Raw genomic sequence first — 27,799 nt, forward strand, 5'->3', positions numbered from 1 at the left:
TATCTCGCCCCCTTCACACTTCCGGCTGGAGGCTTCATAGAACGTTGGTGGTGCCTTTTATATAGAGAGATAGTAAAAAAGCCCCGTTTCTGATGCAAATGAAATGGGGGCTAGCAATGTTTTCTTCTGTGTGCATGTGGGAGTGTGTGTGTCCCTGCCCCCTGGCCTCTCTCCCCTCCCCCCTCTGAGTCCTTCACTGTTACAGAGCCAGCGATTTGATTTCGTGCTCTGCTGTTTTCCTTCACTGACTGTGTTACAGAGAGGGCGGGGCAGACACTCATAGGGAAACCGGATATCTCGCCCCCTTCACACTTCCGGCTGGAGGCTTCATAGAACGTTGGTGTTGCCTTTTATATAGAGAGATAGCAGTGATTTCCATTTCTAGAGACATTTCTATTTTCGTTAATAAGGATGGACGTTATCAACATGGGCTACATTAAGATGTGTTATTTTACTGTTAACCCCAGTTATTTGTATCTAGGTCTCATTGAAACAAAATGGGACCTGTGCTAAAATAGGACGAGTTAGTGGTGAAATAACACGTCTTAACAGCAGCCCACGTTCATAACTTCCCTCCTTAGTGTGAAGAGTTTCAGTCTCTGCTAACCAGAGCTGATATTGTGATGTCATAATGCCTCAGTCCACCAATAAGAGCCAACCTCATCAGTGATGTCACAATGAATTGGCTGCCCTCTACTTGGCTCACTTTTATTACATATAGCAATGATTTCCATTTCTAGAGACATTTTTTTCTTTAATTAAGAGAGGAAGTTATCAACATTACCATTAAGATGTGTTATTTTACTGTTAACCCCAGTTATTTGTATCTAGGTCTCATTGAAACAAAATGGGACCTGTGCTAAAATAACACGAGTTAGTGGTAAAATAACACATCTTAATAGTAGCACATTGATAACTATACCCTCCCCCCCCCCCCCCCCTTAGTGTGAAGAGTTTTAGTCTCTGGTCACTAGAGCTGCTATTGTGATGTCATAATGCGTCATCTCACCAATAACAGCCAACCTCATCAGTGATGTCACAATGAATTGGTTGCCTGATAGTTGTCTCACTTTTATTACATACTAGTAAAAAAGCCCCGTTTCTGATGCAAATGAAACGGGGGCTAGCAATGTTTTCTTCTGTGTGCATGTGGGAGTGTGTGTGTCCCTGCCCTCTGGCCTCTCTCCCCTCCCCCCTCTGAGTCCTTCACTGTTACAGAGCCAGGGATTTGATTTCGTGCTCTGCTGTTTTCCTTCACTGACTGTGTTACAGAGAGGGCGGGGCAGACACTCATAGGGAAACCGGATATCTCGCCCCCTTCACACTTCCGGCTGGAGGCTTCATAGAACGTTGGTGTTGCCTTTTATATAGAGAGATGTGTGCATGGGGGAGTGTGTGTGTCCCTGCCCTCTGGCCTCTCTCCCCTCCCCCCTCTGAGTCCTTCACTGTTACAGAGCCAGCGATTTGATTTCGTGCTCTGCTGTTTTCCTTCACTGACTGTGTTACAGAGAGGGCGGGGCAGACACTCATAGGGAAACCGGATATCTCGCCCCCTTCACACTTCCGGCTGGAGGCTTCATAGAACGTTGGTGTTGCCTTTTATATAGAGAGATAATGGAAAAAACCTTTCAGAAATGACTATTGTTTCTACAGTAATCACTGCCAGTACAACATTTTCCTGAAAGAGAAAAAGCAGCATATCACTCTACAGCGTTTTGAAGAATCCCCTCATCTTTAGAACACCTTTATCTTTACACATTATAAGAATGAATTCTCCAGGGAGACCGAGTGATGCTGTGAGAGGAGCAGGGGAATGTGTCTGAGCTGCTCTGAGGGCCTGTTACCAGTCAAACCCATCACATTTGGCCACAGGAAATTTAAGACCTTTACCTCTCTAAGTAGCAGACAAGTAGTTTATGGACAGATATATTATGAAATCAGGTTAAGTCACGGAGTCTAAGGCTCAAAAAAATTATCAAAGGATCAAAGACAGATGGAAGTTCAGTGAAGACAAGATGGTGGATGGGCTGCTGCAGAGTTTGCCACCGTGAATAATGCTAAAATGGCCTACCTTAGGTGTCTGCCCCCCTCTAATAAGGATAGTCTAGTAGCCACACAGGTCTCAGTTCACTTATCCATGAGCAATTCTATAAAATGTTAATGTATCGCAATTATCAGCTGCATAGCTTTGGGAATAAGCCAGGTAAGTTATTAGCGAATCTTACCAAGACCTGGATTGGGATTAGAGTTATTTCAATAGCAAAGGATATGGAGGAGATTGCTACTACTTAAGTTGCAAAGACAGTGGAGTATTTTCTAAGACTCATTTTTTTAGTGGATGTACGCCGATGACATTGAGACCATGGAGCAATTGATGCAAGATGAGCAGTGTAATTGCCGAGTCTCGATTCAGTTAATATGGAAGCCCTTAATGCACCAATTACCACAGGATAAATTCAAACGGTCATTAGAGGGTTTAGACTCTGTAAGACCTCGGGCCCTGATGGTTGCAGGAGCAGAGTTCTACCAGTTGTTGGAATCATACCACCCTATTTCTTTATTGAATTAGATACCAATTTACTGGCAAAGATTTTACAGATTTACTTTATTCTCCAATTTGTGGGGAAGAATGGGAGGGGTTTGTCACGGGTGGTAGGCGTTTTCAATATTCATAAAGTCTTAGCTGCAGTGGTTGGGTGTCATCAGAGAAGTCATCCATCTCTGCTGGTGGGGTTGGGTGCAGAGAAAGCATTTGATAGGATGAGTTGGACAAGGATGGGTAATCCACCTAGGTGGATGAACAACAGAATCCCACGGAACCAACAAACAAAAGAAGGAGTGGGAAGTGGACCAATGACTCCAGAAACTTGGACAGCAGGGTCAAACAAATACATTTTATTATAGACTCAACACAGGGGAGGAGGGAAGGAGACGGGCAAAATACAACAGAAGTGGGCGAGAGATTTGAGACAGCCTAATTTGCAAATTAACTTTCGGAAGCTAGTGTCACGAATACCCTCACTGTCAGGAAACGCAAATCTGAGAGAATGTCAATATAGAATTTTACACAGAGCATACATGGCCAAGTCTCAGGTATTCCATATGGGAGGGATCCCGGATCCTTTGTGCTCTAAGTGTCGGCAGGGAGAGGGCACGCTATTTCACTACTTATGGGACTGTTACAAAATACAAAATTTTTGGAGGCAAATAGCTCAATACTTGGAAAAGGTGTTGCAGCATAAAATTCAGTTTTCCCCCTTGGGGGTCTTGTTAGATCAATATGAAACATTAGCAGTTCCGCAGAAAGGGGCTCGGCAGTTCATCCGCAAGGCCAGCATACTGGGAAAGAAGCTTATTTTGAATGGCTGGATGACAGAGGAGCCGCCAGATTATTGGCACTGGAGAAACCGATTATATGACTTGCTTTTGCAGGAAAGAAGGGTGGTGGGATCTTCCCCCAAGAGAAGAAAGGTGTTTTTGGGAATCTGGGAAATGTACATACAATCATTATCCTCAAGAGCCCGCAGTTTCCTGTTGAATAGACTGTAAAGAGGGAGATTTTTTTTTTTTTTTTTTATATTATAATATTTGTTCTTAGTGGGACCATAAGAGATAGGAATGAGGACGGTATTGAAAGAGGATGAATATGTAATGGGAATTATGAATAAATGGAGAATTATGTATGGTCACAATAAAATGTTGAACTATAAAGCAGAGGGTTTAGGGAAGGGGAGGGGGGGCGGGGGGATAAAAAGAAAAACTTCATTGACTGGAATGTTAGAAGATTTTATTTTTTCTTTTTTTTTCTTTTTAATTGATACTTGTACAATGTTAATGTGGAAGTTAATGTTGGTTTGCATTGCTCTTTCAGTCAATAAAAAAGATTTAAACATTAGACTCAACACAGATCTGTGTTTCGGCCACAGGCCTGCTTCAGGAGTCTAAGGACATACATTCTCACACATACCATATAAGACAATGTGTATGCAGTGGTGTGCTGGAGCAGGCTCTCACAGGCTTGCAAGAGCCGGTTGTTAAGTTTTTAAGAATTTTGGGAGCCGGTTGTTAAAGAAGGCTCTCCATGGCTACTTTAACAACTGGCTCCCAAAATGTGGGCTTGGGCCCCCTGCTGAATTGTCTTTTACTTTGCTGGTGGGGATGCTGAGCCCTGCCAGCCACGTAAATAGACTGCTGCTGCTCCCCGCTCCTTGTTTCCAGCTCTGAGCAGAAGGCTGGGACTTCAACAGCATGTGTGAGAAGTTTCAGCATGCTGCTCAGAGCAAGACGTTGGGAGTGGTGGCAGTCTATTTATTGGTTGCCAGCAAAGGTATGCCTAGAGTGCCCGCACGAAGGGAGGGAGGAGAGAGAGGCAAGTGTTGCTCCCCCCCACCCCCCGGCCACCCCTGGCCCTTCCAACTGCGGAGCTGGCTACGTCCGGAGAAAGAGCCTTTTGTTAAAAATTTACCAGCACACCCCTGTGTGTATGATAAACTTGTAAAACAATTATGATATGTAAATTAATATACAAGACAATATATAAGTAATAAAATGCAAAATGTATGTAATGTGTCACATTGGAGAAATGGCAACTATGAAAACATTCATATGTGGTAGCCAGAAAAAAAATATAAACAAAGTTTATTGTCAAAATGACATGAGACTGTGCTATAATTTGTATCAAAGTGAATAATAACTATATTCAAAATATACTATTGAAAGAGTAATAAAAATGTAAAATAATTGTTATCAAACATAATAATGATTCTGTTAAAATAGCATACAATGGTGGGGGTTTTTTTTAATATAAAAAATGGATAATATATCACATATAGAAAAAATGATATCTTGCATTCAGAGAGAAGTATAAACATTGGGAAACGTAATGAAAGATGATAATAAAAATGAAAATAAGTTATGGATAAAATAATAAGAGGGTTATGTCTTGTAATAATAAGATGTACTGTGCGTGCAATGCTGGAGTACATTTTAGTTCTTTCTTAAACAAAACATTTGTGCAGAATTAAAACCAGTGCAATTTCTGCCTCATTAGTCCAGCTCATTCCCCTCCTGTGTAAATAAATGGATGCACAATGTTACTTTTCTCATCGATTCATTTAATATTACATACACCTAAGAGGGGAAGATTAAGCACTTTTTCTGCTTGCAAAGACCTTTGTCCCCCCACAAGCCAGCAATAATCTCTGGTCATTTATTAACATCCTAAAATTCAAAGAGCAAAAACAACTACAACAGCTGAATTGCATGCCAAAGAAGCCTTTCAGTGTTTGAGTTTGGACTTTAAAACCCCAGCATCAAACATCTGCAGTTTTCAGGTGCGTTTTTGGCTAGTTTCGCACATTCATTTTTCACGCACATATATTGGGGGAACTTCCAAGAAATGGCGCTGAAATTTAGGTACCAGGTTGATGCTCGCTGAGCACGAATTCTATAACAGTAGATCTGTACGGATGTCCTCATGTTAAGCACGAGAACTTATGCCAGCTCAGAGGCTAGTGTAAACGATAGTATTCAATAACATGTGCGCCCAACTGCCTGACACACCCCTTACCCGCCCATGCTTCTCCCATGGCCACAATCCCTGGAAGTTGCACACTCTGAGATTTGAGCACGCAACTTACAGAATAGTGACTAAAGGAAGCTGCATGTGTTACTACTACTTGTTGCCAATTAAGGTCAATTATAGCCAATAATTGGCTAACTCCAATTATTGAATTCAGTTGCGCACATAATTGATCTTTTTCTGTAAATTGCGTGGGCAACTTTACGCACTAAGGGCTATAGTCAGTAAATGGCACTTAAAAATCGCATGCTCAATGTTATTCTACAATGGGCACTCAAAGATGAGCGTCCATTATTCAACAGCGTTGAGTACAGATTGTGGCACCGCATTTGGGCACTTGGCCTCCTTATGCCTGCTGCGAACCAGGTGTAATTCCTGGCACCCAATTTGGGGGTCCTCTAGAACATTGAGCACACATTTTAGGAATGCCCACGATCCACCTCCCATGCCCACACCCCCTTTTGGGTTACATGTGATGGGATTTCAGCGCAGATTATAATAGAATAGCGTGTAGCATGATGTTGAAATTGGCACCTATTAGCAGTCAATTATTTGCACTAATTAACTCCTTAGTCAATTTGGTTGGGTGCACATCTTAGATCAGCGTCCAGTTGTGGACACCATATATAGAAGCCGGGGGTAAGTGTAAATTTGGATGGCCAGCTTTATAGAATTTGGCGATGTATGTGCATTAAAATTTTCTAACACAGAAAAATCAATTGTACATGTGATAATTCATAGGTTTATTACAATTTGTATGCACTCAAATTTTTAAGGCACCTAAATGTATATTCCCAGCATCCAGACTCTGGGATCGTTTCTGCCAGAGCCCTTCACACTTCCTTCATGAACTCCCAACATTATGACTTGAAGATTTTCAGGCTATGACCCCACACTGTTCCCTCCCAACCCCATGACAAAGTGACCCTGAAGCCAAGTGGAGTCTGATCCAATCTTCAAAGGCCACAAAAAAAGTCAGATTGTCTGGATATCCATAACAACTATTTATCATGTGCATCTACATACATTTGGTCTACGAAAAAGACCATATGCCAGAGACTGGGCACCCTCAAACCCAGAGGTGCTGAGAACCCATCCCTGCCCAAGTGTCGCGGCTCTGATGTCACTCTGGTGTTGGTGAGCTCTCGAGTTTTCCCGAGCTCCACTAGGCCCAGGAAATAGCCGAGCACCCCGAATCTTCACCCGCGGCGACCGCCGTTCACCGAGGGTTGAGCCCCCAGCTGCGGGCGGCCAGCAGGACTGCTGGAACCACGGGGTGACGGATGACCTGGCTGGCTGTGGATACAGAGTCCTTGGTGAGCGTACCTAGCCGGGCGGCTAGCTGAGCAGTAACAAACACAGTCTTGGAAATAGCTAGCAGGGCGCCTAGCTGCCACGAGGAACAAACACAGTCTTGGAAGGAACTAGCAGGACGGCTAGCTGTCACGGGGAACAAACACAGGCTTGGAAGGAGCTAGCAGGACGGCTAGCTGGCACGAGGGACAAAACACAGTCTTGGATGGAGCTAGCAGGACGGCTAGCTGTCACGAGGAACAAACACAGGCTAGGAAGGAGCTAGCAGGACGGCTAGCTGACACGAGGAACAAAACACAGTCTTGGATGGGGCTAGCAGGACGGCTAGCTGTCACGAGGAACAAACACAGGCTTGGAAGGAGCTAGCAGGACGGCTAGCTGTCACGAGGAACAAAACACAGTCTTGGATGGAGCTAGCAGGACGGCTAGCTGTCACGAGGAACAAACACAGGCTTGGATGGAGCTAGCAGGACGGCTAGCTGTCACGAGGAACAAACACAGGCTTGGATGGAGCTAGCAGGACGGCTAGCTGTTACGAGGAACAAACACAGGCTTGGAAGGAGCTAGCAGGACGGCTAGCTGTCACGAGGAACAAACACCGGCTTGGATGGAGCTAGCAGGACGGCTAGCTGTTACGAGGAACAAACACAGGCTTGGAAGGAGCTAGCAGGACGGCTAGCTGTCACGAGGAACAAAACACAGTCTTGGATGGAGCTAGCAGGACGGCTAGCTGTCACGAGGAGCAAACACAGGCTTGGAAGGAGCTAGCAGGACGGCTAGCGGTCACGAGGAACAAAACACAGGCTTGGAAGAAGCTAGCAGGACGGCTAGCTGAAACAAGGAACCAGCACAGTCTGAAAGGGACTAGCAGGATGGCTTCAAACAACAAAACGGAAGCACTGGATCCTTTCGGTGCTTCCGTTTAAATCCCCCGCTCGTCCTGGCCGAAGAACAGCTGGGACCAATCCTCTCTGTCCCAGCCGGCAGTGGGCCCCGGATTGGTTCTCCCGTCTGAGGGGCAGAGTTCCTTCGTGGATGCGCCAATCCGGCGCAAGTGGGCGGAGCCTCCTCGCTGGTCCTGCTGCAGCGAGGACGCCGACGCCGGCGCCGCCATCTTGGCCGGCGGATCTCCTTCTCCGAGGCCGGCGATCCTGAAGAACTAACGCCGGCCTCGGAGCAACTTGTGGTCGCGGCCCTCCCGGTGGCAGCCTTCCCTCGTCGCCCCGCACCCCACGGAAGCCCCAACCTCCTGCCCCGGCCCGCGGACCGGCAGGTAAGGGCCCGGAACGGGACAGTATCCTCCCCGGAAGACCCCTTCCTCCGGGGCCCGGGTTTGCACGGATATCGGGCGTGGAAGGCTTTGATCAGTTCTGGAGCATGAACATTAGCCACGGGTTCCCAGGAATTATCTTCGGGACCATAAGATTTCCATGCTAACAAATAATACAGTCTTCCTCGCCGCCACTTTGAGTCGAGAATCTCTCCTACCTCGTACTCCGGGTCCGGGACCACTTGGAGATCCTCGGTTCGGGCTGGATGTGGGTGCCACCCGGACTCCCAGAACCTCTTCAATAGCGAGATGTGAAAGGCGTTATGTACTCGTAGAGTGGCGGGTAACCGCAATCGATACGTTACCGGCCCAATTCGTTCTTGAATTGCATATGGCCCCACATACCGAGGTCTCAGTCTTTGGGAAGGTCCTCGGAGTCTCAGATGTTTCGTGCTTAACCATACTTTCTGTCCTGGTTGGAGCACGGGGGCGGGCCGCCGATGGCGGTCAGCAAAGATCTTGTTCTTGATCGCGGCCTTCTGTAATTGTTCCCTAGCCACCCGCCAGACCTCTTGTAGGTCGGCTATGACTTGATCCCCCGCCGGGTTCATGGCGGTAGCCGGAAACGGTCCTGGAAGCCGGGGATGTCGTCCATATACCAGGAAGAACGGGGACTGCCCTGAGGATGAGTGGTCGCTTTGGTTATAGGCGAATTCGGCCCAGGGAAGTAGAGAAACCCAGTTATCCTGTCGTTGGTTGACAAAGGCTCGTAAGAATCCTTTCAGGGTTTGGTTAATCCTCTCAACCATGCCGTTGGTCTGAGGATGGTACGCGGATGAAAAATGATTCTCTACCCCCAAGGCCGTGCACAAAGTTCTCCAGAAGTGAGATGTAAATTGGGGCCCTCGGTCACTGATGATCCGAGTGGGCAGTCCATGTAATCGAAAAATGTGGTGAATGAACGCTTGAGCTAGAGAGGCGGCCGACGGGAGGTTCATGAATGGGACAAAGTGAGCCATTTTAGAGAACCGATCTATTACCACCCAGATCACGGTATGACCCTGGGACCGAGGTAAGTCCGTGATAAAGTCCATGGATATCTCCGACCAGGGACTGGTCGGTACGGGCAGTGGTTGTAGGTCCCCCACGGGGGGTCCTCCTATTGGCTTGGTTCGGGCACATACCGGACACGAGGTAACAAACTGGAGGATATCTCGTCTCATCTGTGGCCATCGATACTGTCTCGTGATGAACCGGAGTGTCTTATGATACCCGAAGTGACCTGCCCATCTAGACGAGTGCCCCCATTGCAGAACCCTTTTCCGATCGGCGGCCGCCACGAATTTCTGGATCGAGGCAACCTCTCCTGTGGCCGCACAGACACAAGCGGGGTCTAACATCGGATGAGTCTCCGTAGTTTCTTCTGGTGTCTCGAAGGCCCGGGAGAGTGCATCTGCCGGGGTATTCTAGGAGGCCGCTCGGAATACCAATTGGAAATGAAATCTGGCAAAGAATAATGACCACCGGGCCTGTCTGGGATTCAGCCGCTGGGCCTCTTGGAGGTATAGAAGGTTTTTATGATCTGTGATAACCGTGAACCGGTGTTCCGCTCCTTCCAGTAAATGTCTCCATTCTTGCAGTGCTAGTTTCAGCGCCAAGAGTTCTCTATCCCCTACCGTATAATTCCGCTCGGCAGGAGAGAATTTCCGTGAAAAAAAGGAGCACGGCTGACGCCGGCCTTCGGGGTTGATTTGAGAAATGACCGCCCCGGCCCCTAGGGCGGACGCGTCCACTTCTACAATGAAAGGTTTCTCAGGGTCGGGGGTCAATAGGATAGACGCGGACTCAAAGGCCTCTTTTACCTGATGAAAGGCCGTTTGCACCTCCGGCGGCCAATCCCTCACCCTCGCGTTCTTATGGGTGAGCGCCGTCAACGGGGTGGTCAACCTGGAGTACTGGGGAATAAATTGGCGATAGTAATTGGCGAAACCCAGGAATCGTTGCAAGGCCCTCAAGCCCTTCGGTTGAGGCCACTCTCGAATGGCTTGGAGCTTGTCTGGCTCCATCTGTAACCCTCCTGAAAGCAGGATATGCCCCAAAAAGGGTAAGGATCGCTGATGGAAAGCGCACTTACTCAACTTAGCAAATAGATGGGCTTGACGTAGGCGGGACAGCACAGCCCGTACATGGCCCGGGTGCTCCCGGGGATCCTTAGAGTAAACTAGGATGTCATCCAGATATACAATCACCGTGGAATTTAGCAATTCTTCTAGTACACAATTGATAAGGCGTTGAAACACCGCAGGGGCATTGCAGAGACCGAATGGCATTACCCGATATTCAAAATGTCCCTCGTGGGTGTTGAAGGCCGTTTTCCATTCGTCCCCTGCCCGGATTCGTACTAGATTGTAGGCTCCCCGCAAATCCAACTTCGTGAAGATCTGAGCTCCTTGCAGTTTGTCCAAGAGCTCAGGAATAAGCGGGAGCGGGAATCGATCCTTCACGGTGATGGCGTTTAGACCCCGATAGTCGATGCACGGTCTTAGGGTCCCATCCTTCTTGGTAACGAAGAAAAACCCTGCCCCGGCTGGGGATGTAGACGGCTGAATGAACCCTTTCCGTAGATTCTCCTGGATATAATCTCGCATTGCCTTGAACTCTCCTCGGGACAGTCTGTACAATCGGCCCCGAGGGGGAACCGTATCTGTCTTCAGATTAATAGCACAGTCAAAAGAGCGGTGCGGCGGTAGTACCTCCGCCTCCTTGGGGCTGAACACATCTGCAAAGTCTCTATAAATCATAGGCAGGGCGCCCAGTTTACCCAGTTCCTCCCCGGGCCACGTAAGTAAGGCCGGACAGCTGCCCGCCCGATCCTTACAACAGTTCTCTTGACAGGAATTGCCCCAGGTCTGAATCTTTCCCCCGGTCCAGTCGATAACCGGGTTGTGGTATCGTAGCCATGGTAATCCCAGAACCACAGGGTGAATGGTCCGGGATAACACTAAGAATTCGGCTTCCTCCCGATGGTCCTCCCCGATTTGCAGCCCCAATAGGGGAGTAATCTCGGTGACCGGCCGGGGAAGGGTAGTTCCCTGGATAGAGGTTATCCGTAGCATAGGCCTCCGGGGAAGCGTGGGCCATCCCATTTGCTGCAGTAGTTCGAGCCCAATAAAATTGCCCCCGGAGCCCGAGTCCACCAGGGCTCGGGTCTGAACCGTGGCCTCCTGCCACCGTAAGGTCACCGGCAGGGTGATCAAGGTCTCTTGTAGGGGAGCGGAGTGCCCCAGGAACCCTCCCCTCAGGGTGCCTTGGGGAGCGCGTTTCCCGACCGGAGGGAACAAGTCCGGAGGAAATGCCCAGCCTGCCCACAATAGAAGCACAGTCCATTAGACCGTCGTTGCTGTCTTTCGGCGGGAGTCAACCGTTGTCGGCCCATCACCATGGGCTCCTCCCCGGGCTCCGTAGTGTCCCGGTTCCCCTGGCGAGAGGACGGCCCTTTGCTCGTCCGAGAGGACCCTCGTACCCACTTCTGCCGCTCCACCCGGGCTCTGGCTCGCTCCCGGAATCGGGTGTCCACCCGGATACAGAGTGAAATGAGGGCATCCAATTGCCCGGGAATCTCCCGTCCCGCTAATTCATCCTTGATTCGTTCTTGCAATCCCTCCATAAAAATGGCCATCAAGGACTCCGGATTCCACCGCAGCTCCGTGGCTAAGGTACGAAACCGGATGGCATAGTCGGCCACCGTACCCTCTCCCTGATGAATCCGGAGCAGCTCCGATGCCACGGAGGAGGGTCTTCCCGGCAGGTCAAACACCATCCGGAACCGGCGCTGAAATTCACTATAATCCTCCAAAATGGGATCATGTTGCTCGTCCAGGGGGGGCTACCCAGTCCCGGGCCTTTCCTTCACAAAGGCCCATAATGTAGCCCACCTTGCTTTGGTCCGAAGCAAAGGCCTCCGGTTGCATCCGGAAGGCCAGATTACACTGGTGGAGGAACCCTCGACAACCTCCCGGGTTCCCGTCGTATCGTGCTGGTTCAGGGAACCGAGGTCCCACGCGGAACCCTCCCATACGGGGAGCCGCTGCGGCCCCTTGGACCGCAGCGGCCTGGTTCTGTACCTGAAGCGTGGATAGTTGAGAACATACATTCTGGAGCGCCCCAGACAGGGCATTAAGCTGTTCCTGCTGCTGCTGAAGAACCTTGGCCAGGTCCCGTAGATCAGGTTGCGTCGGCGAGCTCATGGCTTCCGTTTTCTGTCGCGGCTCTGATGTCACTCTGGTGTTGGTGAGCTCTCGAGTTTTCCCGAGCTCCACTAGGCCCAGGAAATAGCCGAGCACCCCGAATCTTCACCCGCGGCGACCGCCGTTCACCGAGGGTTGAGCCCCCAGCTGCGGGCGGCCAGCAGGACTGCTGGAACCACGGGGTGACGGATGACCTGGCTGGCTGTGGATACAGAGTCCTTGGTGAACGTACCTAGCCGGGCGGCTAGCTGAGCAGTAACAAACACAGTCTTGGAAATAGCTAGCAGGGCGCCTAGCTGCCACGAGGAACAAACACAGTCTTGGAAGGAACTAGCAGGACGGCTAGCTGTCACGGGGAACAAACACAGGCTTGGAAGGAGCTAGCAGGACGGCTAGCTGGCACGAGGGACAAAACACAGTCTTGGATGGAGCTAGCAGGACGGCTAGCTGTCACGAGGAACAAACACAGGCTAGGAAGGAGCTAGCAGGACGGCTAGCTGACACGAGGAACAAAACACAGTCTTGGATGGGGCTAGCAGGACGGCTAGCTGTCACGAGGAACAAACACAGGCTTGGAAGGAGCTAGCAGGACGGCTAGCTGTCACGAGGAACAAAACACAGTCTTGGATGGAGCTAGCAGGACGGCTAGCTGTCACGAGGAACAAACACAGGCTTGGATGGAGCTAGCAGGACGGCTAGCTGTCACGAGGAACAAACACAGGCTTGGATGGAGCTAGCAGGACGGCTAGCTGTTACGAGGAACAAACACAGGCTTGGAAGGAGCTAGCAGGACGGCTAGCTGTCACGAGGAACAAACACCGGCTTGGATGGAGCTAGCAGGACGGCTAGCTGTTACGAGGAACAAACACAGGCTTGGAAGGAGCTAGCAGGACGGCTAGCTGTCACGAGGAACAAAACACAGTCTTGGATGGAGCTAGCAGGACGGCTAGCTGTCACGAGGAACAAACACAGGCTTGGATGGAGCTAGCAGGACGGCTAGCTGTTACGAGGAACAAACACAGGCTTGGAAGGAGCTAGCAGGACGGCTAGCTGTCACGAGGAACAAACACCGGCTTGGATGGAGCTAGCAGGACGGCTAGCTGTTACGAGGAACAAACACAGGCTTGGAAGGAGCTAGCAGGACGGCTAGCTGTCACGAGGAACAAAACACAGTCTTGGATGGAGCTAGCAGGACGGCTAGCGGTCACGAGGAACAAAACACAGGCTTGGAAGAAGCTAGCAGGACGGCTAGCTGAAACAAGGAACCAGCACAGTCTGAAAGGGACTAGCAGGATGGCTTCAAACAACAAAACGGAAGCACTGGATCCTTTCGGTGCTTCCGTTTAAATCCCCCGCTCGTCCTGGCCGAAGAACAGCTGGGACCAATCCTCTCTGTCCCAGCCGGCAGTGGGCCCCGGATTGGTTCTCCCGTCTGAGGGGCAGAGTTCCTTCGTGGATGCGCCAATCCGGCGCAAGTGGGCGGAGCCTCCTCGCTGGTCCTGCTGCAGCGAGGAGGACGCCGACGCCGGCGCCGCCATCTTGGCCGGCGGATCTCCTTCTCCGAGGCCGGCGTTAGTTCTTCAGGATCGCCGGCCTCGGAGCAACTTGTGGTCGCGGCCCTCCCGGCGGCAGCCTTCCCTCGTCGCCCCGCACCCCACGGAAGCCCCAACCTCCTGCCCCGGCCCGCGGACCGGCAGGTAAGGGCCCGGAACGGGACACCAAGGCTCTCTTTTTTGATCTTCAGTTCCTATAACTCCAGGGAGGTTTTCTTCTGACCCCCAATACTAATAACCCTTTGAATCTAATATTATAACCTTCTAGGTCTTGGAATTACTCACTCCTTCCAGTCTCTATAAAACCTAAGCCTACGATTAGTTGTAATTCATGTTTTAGTTATGCAACGGCTCAGTTATTGCAATGTTCTTTTCAGGAGCATTGGCCAGAGAGAGAGAGATCAAGCGACTGCAACTGATACAAAATGTAGCCTCGAAGTTACTTTTTCATGCTACACAATATGATCATGGGACTCCATTGCCAGTAGAATATTACGTTACCTATAAAATACTGCTTCTGGTGTTCAAAATCTTTCATACAGGGTTACCTGAATTTTTGTCACCATGTTTGCAGCCCTATATTCCTGGATGAGCTCTGCGTTCCAGCCAAAGTCCCTATTGTTTGTCCCTCCACTGCGCGTAATTCCATCCTCCATATTTTGGAAGGTAATGTTTAGTGAGGTGGAACCTACACTTTGGAACAACTTGCCTAAGCTTTTAAGTACACAGCCCTCCCTCTCCTCATTTAAGGGTTTACTTACAACATTTCAGTCAGGCTTTATTAGCTGAATCCTCTCTTTTTTTTTTCCTCTCTCTCTAACAGTTGGGCTGCTTTAGCCTCCGGTTCCTGTGAGATGCAGTGGGTTTGCTTTTGTTTTGTTTTTATTAGTTTTATTATTCTATTGTTCCCATGTCTTTGTTTTTCTTTGTCTACATTGTCATTTTCTTAGACATAAGGAGGGGCATTTTCGATACGACGTCTAAGTCCAACTTTGTACATTTTGCACAAAACGTAGAAAATCCGAATAGGAAAGGAGGTCATTTTCAAAAAAAGAAAAACGTCTTACTTTTTTTTTTTTTTTCGAAAATACTATTTTGAACAAGGTTTTGTGCTTTTAACGTTTTGTTTTTTGGTCCATTTTTGGAAAAAAAAACCCAAAAACAAATAAGTGCAAAACGTAGAGATTAATGCCATTGGGATATAGGTGGAGCCAGCATTTTTAGTAGACTGGTCCCCTACACATCCTAGGAAAGCAATGGGGCACCCTAGAGGGCACTTCATAAAAATGCTCCCAGGTACACATCTCACGTTTGCTCCCTTATCTTGTCCCCTGAGCCCTCCAAACCCCCCCCCCCCCCCAATGTACACCACTGCAATAGCCCTAATGGGTGAAGGGGGAATCCTACATGTGGGTACAATAGGGTTTTGGTGACTTTTGGATGGGTCAGAGTTTCCAGCACAAGTGTGACAGGTAGAGGGAGATAGGGACCTGGGTCCCCCACTCCATAATGCACTACACCAGGGACCTGCATGCTGCTCTAATAGACCTGACTTTGAGGCTGTCATAGAGGCTGGTAAGTCATATTTTTATTCACATTTGATGGAGTGGGAGGGAGTCAGTGATCATTGAATGGGGTATTGGGGGGGGGGGTCATCCCTGATTCCCTCCAGTGGTCATCTGGTCATTTAGGGCACCTTTTTGTGCCTTATTCGTTATAAAAAACAGGTCTAGTTCAAAACATCTTCATTTTGTTCCATTATGGCTGAAAAACATCGAAGTCTTAGGAACACCCAAATCCCGCCCTTAACACACCTCTGACACAACACACCTCTGACACGCCCCCTTGAGATTTGGACGCACTGCAGACAAACAGCACAGAAAAAAATCTGAAAAATAGGTTTTGAAAATATTGATTTGGCCACTTTTATGATAAAAAACGTCCAAAAGATGCTTTATGCCACTTTTTAGACATTTTTCTCTTTCGAAAATGAGCCCCATTGTACTCTAATGTCTGTAAATCGCTTTGATGGCATTGCACTAGGTGATGAATCAAATAAATGGAACCTTGAATACCTGGTCCCAGATTATAAGAGATGTGCAAGTCAGACATGATTGCTCATCTAGGAACCCTTCAATGTGATAAGCAGCGAGAAAAAATACATTGGAAAGAAAACAAGAATGGTTCATTTATTCCTTTTGGCCTGGAGCCGATTAGTTTTATAGCACCCTCTGTCACGGCCGTGGCCATGCCCCGAGTCACCCTTTCTTCTGGTGGTTGGCAGGGGCGTAGCTACATGGGGCCACAGGGGCGTGGGCCCCCACAGATTACGCCCTGGCCCCCTCTACATTTGACCCCCCCCCCCCCGCCCCGCCGTCGCATCAGGTACCTTGTTTGCTGGCGGGGGTCCCCAATCCCCGCCAGCCAAAGAGTCTTCTTCAGCGCCGGTCGACTCCGGCGCCTTCGTTGTGTGATCATCTGTTTCTGACGCCTTACGTCCTGCACCGTGCATGTAGCCCCATGCAAGACGTAAGGCGTCAGAAACAGAAGATCACACAATGAAGGCGCCGGAGTCGACCGGTGCTGAAGAAGACTCTTCGGCTGGCGGGGATTGGGAACCCCCGCCAGCAAACAAGGTACCTGATGCGGCGGCAGTGGCGGGGGGGGGGGGTCCAACGTGGTGGGGGGAGGCAGCTAAACAGTGCCCCCCCACCTCAGGCTCTGGCCCCCCTCCCACCGAGGTCTGGCTACGCCTCTGGTGGTCAGGCTCCGTGGCTTCTCTAGACTGCCTCCCCGGCTCTACGTTTCTCCTGCACTGATGCCGCTGCTGCCTGTTTTCCAACCTCCAATCCAGAGATTATCCAAGCCTCACTCTGATGCTCAAGTGTTCTAGCCTCTCTCTGGTTTCCTTGCTCTGCTCTTCAGTGCGTTCCAAGCCTCGTTCCAGGGCACCAGAGGTCGTGACATCATTAGTGAGGGCCTTTGGAAGGAACCATGGGACACTCATGCATCGCCTTCATAATAAGATTTCCTGCCTAGTTGTGCGTGCCTGGTATTTGTGTATCTCCTGTTTAGATTTGACCTGCTTTTCCTGTCTTCAGCTCCAGCCCTGTCTTGCCTGGTTTCCGCCTTAGTGTTCTGTCCTGCACAGGTGTTTTGCCTGCCGCTAGCCAGTATCCAGCAGTGGCCCAAGGACTCACCTTCCCTGAGATCATGACACCCTCTCTCCTGAAAACCCTTCGTTTTCATTCTTGAGTTAGTCAGTGTTCCCTAAACCTTTTACAATCCCACATCAATAAGACCCTTTACAATCACAATTTCTAGTTTAGTTTATTTTGGCTTGGAAAACATTTTACATGGATGAAGCGAATTTGAAACCATTGCTTTTACACAGAGCTCGGTCTATACCACTTATCATTTGCATAGAAAAATGTTATAGAAATTAACCCCCCTCCCCTCCCCCTTTTACAAAGCTACACAGTAATGCCAACACAGCTCAATGCCAACACTTTGAATGGGTTGTGTCGGCATTACCGCACCGGCAGCAGCAAGCACAGCTTTGTAAAGGGGGGGAGGGGTGATTTCTCGGGAAAAGTGCTCAAAACCATATCTGCAAAGAGAAAAAAAATAAATAATTCACTCAAGGTTTCATAGACACAAGGTCACCAACTCTCAGGAAATTTACTACCAGAAAAAGAACTGTCTGTAAAAATAATTGTATTTCACTAAAGAAGGTCACGAGCTCAGACTCTGTAGTACTTGGGAGAGGGGGAGTATAACTCTGCATCAAGGGGTGAATCTTGGCATAGTAAAATATTTTTTATGAGTCGGTATCTTGTTTAGAGAGCAGGATGCAGGACTTAAGTCTTCTCTGCACTAATCCAGGTACTCAGGAGTGGAGGAGTAGCCTAGTGGTTAGTGCAGTGGACTGGGTTTGATTCCCACTGCAGCTCCTTGTGACCTTGGGCAAGTCACTTAACTCTCTGTTGCCCCAGGTACAAATAAGTACCTGTACATACTATGTAAACTGTCTTGAATGTAGTTGACCCCCCCCCCCCTGCAGTATATCAAGTCCCATTAACAAGATTCCATGCACAATCTCAAAGAATAGCAAGATTCCAGAATCCCAGGGAGTGAGTAGCCTAGTGGTTAGTGCAGCAGACTTTGATCCTGGAGAACTGGGTTCAATTCCCACTGCAGCTCCTTCTGACTCTGAACAAGTCTCTTAACCCTCCATTGCCCCAAGTTCAATAAGTACCTGTTTATACTATGTAAACCCAAGGCTTTTTTTTTAGGGGGTACTGAGTACCGGCACCTTTTTCATTGTCTGCTAAAATTGACCCATGGTCCCCGAGTTTTAATGAAAGAGCTCAGGCTCTACACACCAATTCTGCCTTGTCATAGGTTCTGTGACTGGTTGCAGGGGGCCTGGCTACTGTGGGGTGGGTCCCTTAGTGATCACCCCACCCCCTGAAGGGTGGCCTGGCATTTGAGTACCGGCACCTTTTTCACTAGAAAATATGCACTGTGTAAACCGCTTTGAATGTAGTTGCAAAAACCACAGAAAGGTGGTATATCAAGTCCCATTTCCCCTTATAGGTTCATAACTCTAATTTGAAAGATCTGTTAAAGCAGCAATACTTTCTGTATTCTTCAGACAGCGTTAACTGGGTGGGTTCTTATCTATTCACTACTCAGTCTTTTGTTCTTTATTTATTTATTTGCTGCATTTGTACCCCACATTTCCCCACCTATTTGCAGGCTCAATGTGGCTTACGCTATGTTGCAAAAGGTATAATCATAAACAGAGTAAGAGGCATGGTCTAATTTAACATATTACTGTGTAAGAAATTAGGTAGATAGGTCAGTAGAATTATTTACATAACACAAAATAAAACAGACTACGTGCAAAGGGTCAATTTTGCACAGGAAATGGAATATCCGAGTCACAATTTCCAGCCCATTGTACAAGGTCCACTGGACATGGACCAGTGGAAAAACACATGTGCATTTCCCTACAAGTGCCACAAAGCAAGCAGTTTAGAAAAACACACCTGCGCATAAAAAGCAACATCACTTATAAGAGCTTATGCATGTAATGTTGTGGTTCTTTAGAGCTTACACAAATGTGCTATAGCCCACAAAATCCCATGTATAACAGCAGTACGTTAAGGTGCCAAGCTCTTAAGGGTAGAGGATCAAGGACAATTTGCCCCCCTCAATCACTCTTCTAAATCCTGACTGCAAATGTAGTTTGCTGACACATGTGACTTCTGTGAATGGGGTGGAGAGAGAAAATATCTTTAGATACCAAGAAATCTGGCAGAAAAATACAGAAATAATCAGGGCGGTAGAATCAGAGTCAGAATTGTGGAGTTGGTAAAAATGTACTGACTCCCATGTCCAGCGTCAAAATAAAAATGTTAACAAGTAGTATTACATATTTTCACTTGACAGCATTTTTTAAAATCAGGTTCTATGTTCAAATATCAAATAAATATATTTTGTGGTCTGTTAGTCCTAATTTTGTACACACAGAAATATTCTCTGTTTTTGTAATTAATCAACTTTTTCTTAGATTTACTATACATAGAGGGGCATAATCGAATGGGGACGACCATCGCTAAAGGCGCCCATCTCTAAGGATGTCCACGCCTTCGCTATGCCTCCGCTGACACACACATACCTCCCCTCCCAGGGACCTGGATACTGCTGCGATGGACCTGAGTATGACACTTCAGGCTGGCATATAAAAAGTTTTTAAAGTTTTTTTTTTCAGGGTGGGATGGGGTTAGTCACCACTGGGGGAGTCAGGGGAGGTCATCCCCGATTCCCTCTGGTGATCATCTGGTCAGTTCGTGCACCTTTTTGAGGCTTGGTCGTAAGAAAAAAATGGACCAAGTAAAGTCGCCCAAGTACTCGTCAGGGACACCCTTCTTTTTTCCATTACCGCTCGAGGACGCCCATCTGTTAGGCACGCCCCAGTCCCGCCTTCGCTATGCCTCCGACACGCCCCTGGGAACTTTGGTCATCCCCGCGATGGGAAGCAGTTGGGGACGCCCAAAATCGGCTTTTGATTATGCCAATTTGGGCAACCCTGTGAGAAGGACACCCATCTCCTGATTGGTGTCGGAAGATGGGCGCCCTTCTCTTTCGAAAATAAGCCTGATAGGGTCTCTTATTTATTTATTTATTATTACATTTGTACCCCGCACTTTCCCACTCAAAGCAGGTTCCATGCGGCTTACATAGTAACAAGGATTACAGAGTATTGAAGAGGAAAATTAAGTTGAGTAACATCAGAATAATAACAAGAAATAGGTAGGTAGGTAGAAATGGGCAAGGGTGAAGGGAGCAGGAGAGGTATGAGCAAGGGTAGGTGAGCATTGGAGGCGGGGTAAATGAGGCGGAAGGAGGAGGGACATGGGATAAGCATGGGAACTATGGTGGGAGATGTAGTCTAGTTTTAGTGAAACTGAGCAAGCACGACACTCCGTGCACGCTCGGTTTCGTTAAAACGAGCGTGGACGGTGTGACTGAGAACAGGGCAGGCAATGCGAGACCAGCGCGGGACAAATGCTTCAGCTGATGGGTGTTGGGGACCCCCGCCAGCCAAGGTACCATCATGCGGCAGCAGGGAGATGGGCCAAAATGTGCTCCCCCACTTTTGGGTCCAGCTGCCCCCTCCCCCCGTCGAGGTCTGGCTACGCCCCTGGTTTCAGATCTTAAAACCCTACAAGGTTTATACAGATGTGGTGCTTCCTTAGATAATGTTCCAATTAATCAAACAGCATTTTAAACTTCACCTGCCAGAATACTGGTAGTCAATCCAAGGATAATAAAAATCAGCTTTGCCCCCACCCCCCCCCCCCCCCCCCCCCCCGTTACCTTTTAGGTCCCTTGTGCCTGCCAGTAACCATGATCAGTTGAACACTACCCCATCCAGAATAATCGGAGTAAATGGGCAGTCTGTAAACAGCCCACCCGACTCTGATTTTTAGGTATATAAAATATACCTTGCAGGGTACCTGCATGGAGAAATCAGTGCAGTGGCATCTCTAGGGAGGTAGAGTTAAGACCTAACAGATTCAGGGCAGTGGCCGCTGCTAAAGAGAAAGTGTCTTCAAAATTTTAACGCTAATATCAAGTGGCATGAAAAAAAAAAGTCAGAAGGAATTAGCGCATCCCTACCAAATTTTATGAAAACAAATACCCTTCCCCTATGTTAAAGTTTGTTTATATTTCTGTTTTGTAAGATATTTCAATTTTCCCAATAAAACCTTTGAACAAGGGGAAAAAAAACCTAAAACACTTGCTATTAAGTGATCTAGGCAGATTCAAACATCCAATATTTCACAACTTCAGTCAAACAAATCAGGTAGTAAATATTGCAGATTCCAGACAGCCAGTTGCAAAATACACTGACCTTTATCACCAGGGTCTAGGCTCACGGATTCCTAATGTTCCCACACTACATCCATTCCGTTTGGTATCACCTGTCATTTCCTGCACCCCTCAAATCCCCACGTTCCCAGCTCCTTCTTCTGTACAAGTTCAAATCTCTGGGCTTCGAAATGTATGGTCCCGGACCCCCACCTCCCCTAACATTTGGATCCGGATCCCAGGCCAGGCCCAATGCCCATACATTCCTGCGTGCCCTTGACTCACTGTAGCGGGTCCCGGGTTCCCTTACACCTGTCCCTGCATCTCCTGGTGTCCTGGCTCCCCTTGCACCTAGCCCAGGATCGCACCCGTCCCTAGATCTTCATGGGTCCTGGTTCCCCTTGAACCCATGACCCGTCCCAGGATCCCGGATCCTCATATACCTGCCCGTAAAGGATCCGGTTCGTTTAACACCTGTCCCTAGATCTCCACCAAAGCAGACCCGCCTGGATCACGGTTTATAGAGATCCCCCCGCTCCCTCTACAACCCAAGCCAGAATTGCAAATTGTGTCACCTGCACAGGGCCTGAGCCGGGTGTCGCAGAAGCCTGGGGATTCTGGTGAACCGAGCCGCCATCTTCCGGCACTTTCTGCTTCTGCCACTACAGAAGAGACTGACTAAAGCCGCCGGTTCTGAGCAGCCCAGATATCTGACAACAACCCAGAGGCTGGAGGAGGGGAGGGACTGGCAGAGGGGGAGGAGCAACTAGCAGGGAACCTGAAGAGGCTGTTCAAAAATACGATGTAGCCAAGCGAAATCTTTTGAGCAATCGATCCACACACAGGTGTTTTATTATTAATATATGGAAAGGGCTGAGAGTGATAACCGAAATTAGTTCTGCATCTTGTAACACTAATCTAAAGCTTTTCTCCTGAAAACGGGTAACATAGTAATATAGTAGATGACGACGGCAGATAACGACCCGTACGGTCCATCCAGTCTGCCCAACAAGATAAACTCCTATGTGATACTTTATATGTATACCTGACCTTGATTTGTCCTTGCCATTGTCAGGGCACAGACCGTAGAAGTCTGCCCAGCACTAGCTTTGCTTCCCAATTACAGGTGTTGTCCCCCAATCCCCATTAAGCTTTTTATGGATCTATTCCTTCTGACCAGGATTCCTTTGTGTTTATCCCACGCATTTTTCATTCCGTTACCATTTTCATCTCCACCTCTCCCGTGGGAGGGCACTCCACATATCCACCACTCTCTCCATTAAAAAAAAACACTTCCTGACATTTTTCCTGAGTCTGCCCCCCCCCCCCCCTTCAACCTCAATTCATGTCCTCTAGTTGTACCCCTTCCCATCAATGGAATGGGATGACTTCGGTATGAGGAGGAAAGGGAAATGGGATTTGTTATACTGCCTTTCTGTGGTTTTTGCAACTACATTCAAAGCAGTTTACATAGTATAGACAGGTACTTATTTGTAACTGGGGCAATTGAGGGTTAAGTGACTTGCCCAGAGTCACAAGGAGCTGCAGTGGGAATTGAACTCAGTTCCCCAGGATCAAAGTCCACTGCACTAAGCACTAGGCTACTCCTCCACTCATTCCACCAATAAGAGCCAACCTCATCAGTGATGTCACAATGGCTTGATTGCCTGATACTTGACTCACTTCTGATATTGTGATGTCATAAGGGAAGGGAAATGGGACTTGATATACCGCCTTTCTGAGGTTTTTGCAACTACATTCAAAGCGGTTTACGTATATTCAGGTACTTATTTGTACCTGGGGCAATGGAGGGTTAAGTGACTTGCCCAGAGTCACAAGGAGCTGCAGTGGGAATTGAACTCAGTTCCCCAGGATCAAAGTCCACTGCACTAACCACTAGGCTACTCCTCCACTCATTCCACCAATAAGAGCCAACCTCATCAGTGATGTCACAATGGCTTGATTGCCCAATACAGTTCCCCAGGATCAAAGTCCACTGCACTAACCACTAGGCTACTCCTCCACTCATTCCACCAATAAGAGCCAACCTCATCAGTGATGTCACAATGGCTTGATTGCCTGATACTTGGCTCACTTCTGATATTGTGATGTCGTAAGGGAAGGGGGGAATGGAAATGGGATGATATACCGCCTTTCTGAGGTTTTTGCAACTACATTCAAAGCACTTTACATAGTATATACAGGTGCTTATTTGTACCTGGGCAGTGGAGGGTTATGTGACTTGCCCAGAGTCCCAAGGAGATACACTGGAAATCAAACCTAGCTTCCCAGGATCAAAGTCCACTACACTAACCACTAGGCTACTCCTCCACTCATTCCACCAATAAGAGCCAACCTCATCAGTGATGTCACAATGGCTTGATTGCCTGATACTTGACTCACTTCTGATATTGTGATGTCATAAGGGAAGGGAAATGGGACTTGATAAACCGCCTTTCTGAGGTTTTTGCAACTACATTCAAAGCGGTTTACGTATATTCAGGTACTTATTTGTACCTGGGGCAATGGAGGGTTAAATGACTTGCCCAGAGTCAGAAGGAGCTGCAGTGGGAATTGAACCCAGTTCCCCAGGATCAAAGTCTGCTGCACTAACCACTAGACAAAAAAAAATTTATTTTGTATTCTGTCTTACTGAAGCGGTTATACCCCATTTACTTTGTCTCCATTCTTTGAGTGTTTAAAAATGTGAACGTCATAATCAAAACTTTTTTACATTACAGTAGAAAAATGTGTATCAGAAACTTTAAAATCTCGACATTAATACAATCCTTTTCTTATGCTGTTTTTACAATGACTATCTATCATAAAAGTTTATGACTTTTTTTATTTTATTTATTTATTAGGATTTATTAGGATTCTGCCTTGCCTATGCTTGGAACAACCTTCCTGAACCCTTACGCCAAGCCCCCTCCCTGCCCGTCTTCAAGTCTTTGCTTAAAGCCCACCTCTTCAATGCTGCGTTCGGCACCTAACCCTTACCGTTCAGTGAATCCAGACTGCCCCAATTTGAATGCCCCTATCGGACCGACCGTTCACTTGTCTTTTAGATTGTAAGCTCTTTGAGCAGGGACTGTCTCTCTTTGTTAAATTGTACAGCGCTGCGTAACCCTAGTACTACTACTACTACTATTTAGCATTTCTATAGCGCTGCAAGGCTGCATACCGCCTTTTTGAAAGAATTCACTCAAGGCGTTGTACAGTAAGAATAAATCAAACATGAGCAATAGGCAATTACAGAAGTAAAAATATTAAAATAACAATACAAAGTATGGCATAGTTACTACTTAAAATGTAAACACAATGCGTAATAGAACATTTTAATTGACAGTGTAGGGTATAAGCAAAGATGGAACATATAGATAGGTAAGAGATTTAGAAAATAAGGTGACTAATTTAAAGAAAGTTGTACATGAGATCAGAGAGATGGCTAAATATTATCTCAGCTAGGGTACGAGTGGATAAACATGTCCTGCTGCAGTATGTGCAGCCTGTGTCACGTGTGTGTGAGTGAGACTAACGAGTTAGTTACTTCTTCCATTAAAGACCTGGTTGAAGAGCAAAGTTTTCACCTGCTTCCTGAAGTAAAGATAATCGCGTGTTAAGCGGAGCCTTTCAGGCAGTGCATTCCAGAGTGTGGGGGCTACTCCAGAGAAGGTTGCTTGCGGGTATCACATTTGTAATGTCTTTTGGAGAGGGTGTGATTAGTGATAGTCCTTGAGAAGACCTTAGTGTCCTTGGACGTGTGTAGAGGATCATCCTATTCTTCAGGTAGTCAGACCATTGTTGAGTGCATTACAGTAATCCAGTCTTGATGTTACCGTGGCATGCACAACTGGGATAAGATTTACCTTCTCGATGTAAGGAGAGAGGCAGCGTAGCTGTCGCAAATAGTAGAAGCAGCTCTTGAAGGTTGCTTGGATTTGGGGAATCAGAGTAAGTGTTGAATCTAACTGTATTCCAAGGTTCCTGACTCGTGATTTGAGGGGGAGTTCATACTTCCCAAAAGAGATTATACCCCATTTGCTTTGAGTGATTACAAGGGTCTGGTATTTTACACAGACCTCTATTACAATGTGCTACAATAGTGAAACTGAATATAAAGAAAAATAAAAATCTGCCCTTAATATTCTAAAGCAATGGCAACAGAAACCAACGTGTACTCTCAGATAAGTGCAAACAACAACAAATAGTAGAGACACAGAACACAAAAAGCACTACAATAAATGGAAATGAAGATGAGTCTGGCTAGCATTGGATAACAGAAATAATTAGTTGATGGTCAGTTTAAGCATTTCATCAGAATGTCATCAAGAGGTGGGCCTACGAAGGATTTACACCCTTGCTGGCCAACCAGCTCAAAGATACTGGAGGTGCGGTAACAAAAGTATCCTAAAATAATGAGGCAAGGAGGGCTGGCAAAGGCATTTGACAGAGTGTAATGGTCCTATTTATTTAGGGTATTATCCTGGTTTGGCTTTGGCTAAGATTTTATTAATATGATTTAACATTTTATATGTAAACCCACAAGACTTCAGTTATATCATGGGAGCAAATAGATGGATATGTCTGAAACATTTAAGAAAATTGAGATTAGTATATATACCTAAATGGGCATTTAAAAGTTTGTCCTTCTAATGATGCCACATGCTCAGAAACCATAGCCATTAGTATGGATAGTTATTCAAATACTATTTACATGCATACACCAGAACAGGCATCTATCAGCCAGCTTCGAAAGTGCCAAACCCCTGTGAGAAAAGCCAAACCCCTGTGAGAAAAGTTGCACTGGCTCCCAATCAAAGAATGGATCATCTTTAAAATCTGCACCTTAGTCCACAAAATCATATGTGGCGTAGTCCCAGGATACATGACAGACCTTATAGACTTACCAATAAGAAACAAAGATCGTCAAGATCTTACCTAAACCTACACTACCCAAATTGCAAAGGACTGAAATACAAAACAACTTATGCAGCTGGCTTCTCCTACATAAGCGCACAACTATGGAATGGGCTCCCAAAAGCTGTGAAAACAATCTACAACCACTTGAACTTCAGGATATCACTAAAAACCAACCTCTTCAAAAAGGCCTACCCCAAGGACCTCACGTAATCCTCTTCACCTACCAACACAGCATGACTATGATCGAACAGGACAACACGCAATCTTCATCCATTCCGACCCTCCACTTATACCTCATACGATCACTATACAACTTTGTATTTGTTAACCACCGACTGGGCAAATGCCTTTGAAGGTACTATGTAAGCCACATTGAGCCTGCAAATAGGTGGGAAAATATGGGGTACAAATGAAACAAACAAAACAAAACAAAACACATATCGTAAAAGTAAACAACAACTTATACAGAGTACATCCAAAACTTGGTGCCCTGTTTACTAAGCCACGCTGTAGGCACGCTATCATTTTTAGCACGCACTAAAAATTAGCATGTGCTAATGCTAGAGACATCCATAGGACTAGTCTCTAGCGTTAGCATGCACTAAAAACGCTAGCGTGCCTTAGTAAACACGGCCCTTAATTTGTATTTTCTCATTTCCATCTTCCAAAATTCCAGACAGCAGATGTACAGATCAGGAGGACCCAAAGCAGTTCAAAACAAGTAAAGACAGAAACAACACAGTTTATACCTAATTGTTCCACCACCCTTAGGATTCACCTTTGGGATTAAAAAGCAAAACTTTGTGCATGTAAGAACTGGATAAATAAATTAAAGTTTAAAGCAAATGTCCTTAATATGTAATACTTGGTAGCAATAATGAAAGAGTGATGGAAATTTCACATAGCAAGCAGCCTGAGCCAACAGATTTATTTTCCATTGAACATAATTAACTTTGTATGAACTTGGTGGCCAATAGTGTGCTGAACTGGACAATTTTGTCACATTTAGACTGACTCTGGATTTCTGCATGAAGCCTCTGCCCTCATTATTAAATATCTGTCTTTTAAATAATAGTAATAAAAAATATCAAGTGCTTTTTTATAATATACCACTGCAATCCACAAAACAAAAGGAGCAAGTTCCCACATGCCATCTTGTTCTTTTGATGTAGGCACAGGAAAAAAACATGTTGAGGAATCCTTTTAACTAACCACCTTGGGTCAGACCAAGGAGGTTTGATTGTGAACAGGAGACAGCATGATGTAAAAAAGTTGAAGCCACTTAGGTTAGTCTCTGTTTTCCCTTTCCTGTGAAGCCGTCTTTCTGCGTACACTCAAAACAAAGCAAACAAACCTATGAGCTGCAGCAACCACATTGTCATTCTTTATTGTTGGTAGCATTTTTATTTAATATCACTTATATTTTCAAATATGTCAGCTTGTGCAGCATACAGATGTACACCAGTGGTGTAGCCAAGGGTGAGCTTGGGTGGGCCCAGGCCCACCCACTTTGGGTTCAGGCCCACCC

The 27,799-nt window shown here is 47.1% G+C and overlaps 1 protein-coding gene across 1 annotated transcript in view; it reads right to left on the reverse strand.

Moving 5' to 3' along the window:
- The window catches only part of NIPSNAP1 (nipsnap homolog 1), a 56,907-nt gene extending 34,834 nt beyond the window's left edge, over positions 1-22,073 (reverse strand). Inside the window, exon 1 of the mRNA XM_030219468.1 lies at positions 21,924-22,073. Within this exon, the coding sequence (XP_030075328.1) occupies positions 21,924-21,985 (62 nt within the window). The 5' untranslated portion in view covers positions 21,986-22,073. The remainder of the gene's footprint in view (positions 1-21,923) is intronic.
- Positions 22,074-27,799: the final 5,726 nt, after the last annotated feature.

The sequence above is a fragment of the Microcaecilia unicolor genome, chromosome 11, assembly GCF_901765095.1.
Source record: "Microcaecilia unicolor chromosome 11, aMicUni1.1, whole genome shotgun sequence".
NCBI lineage: Eukaryota > Metazoa > Chordata > Amphibia > Gymnophiona > Siphonopidae > Microcaecilia > Microcaecilia unicolor.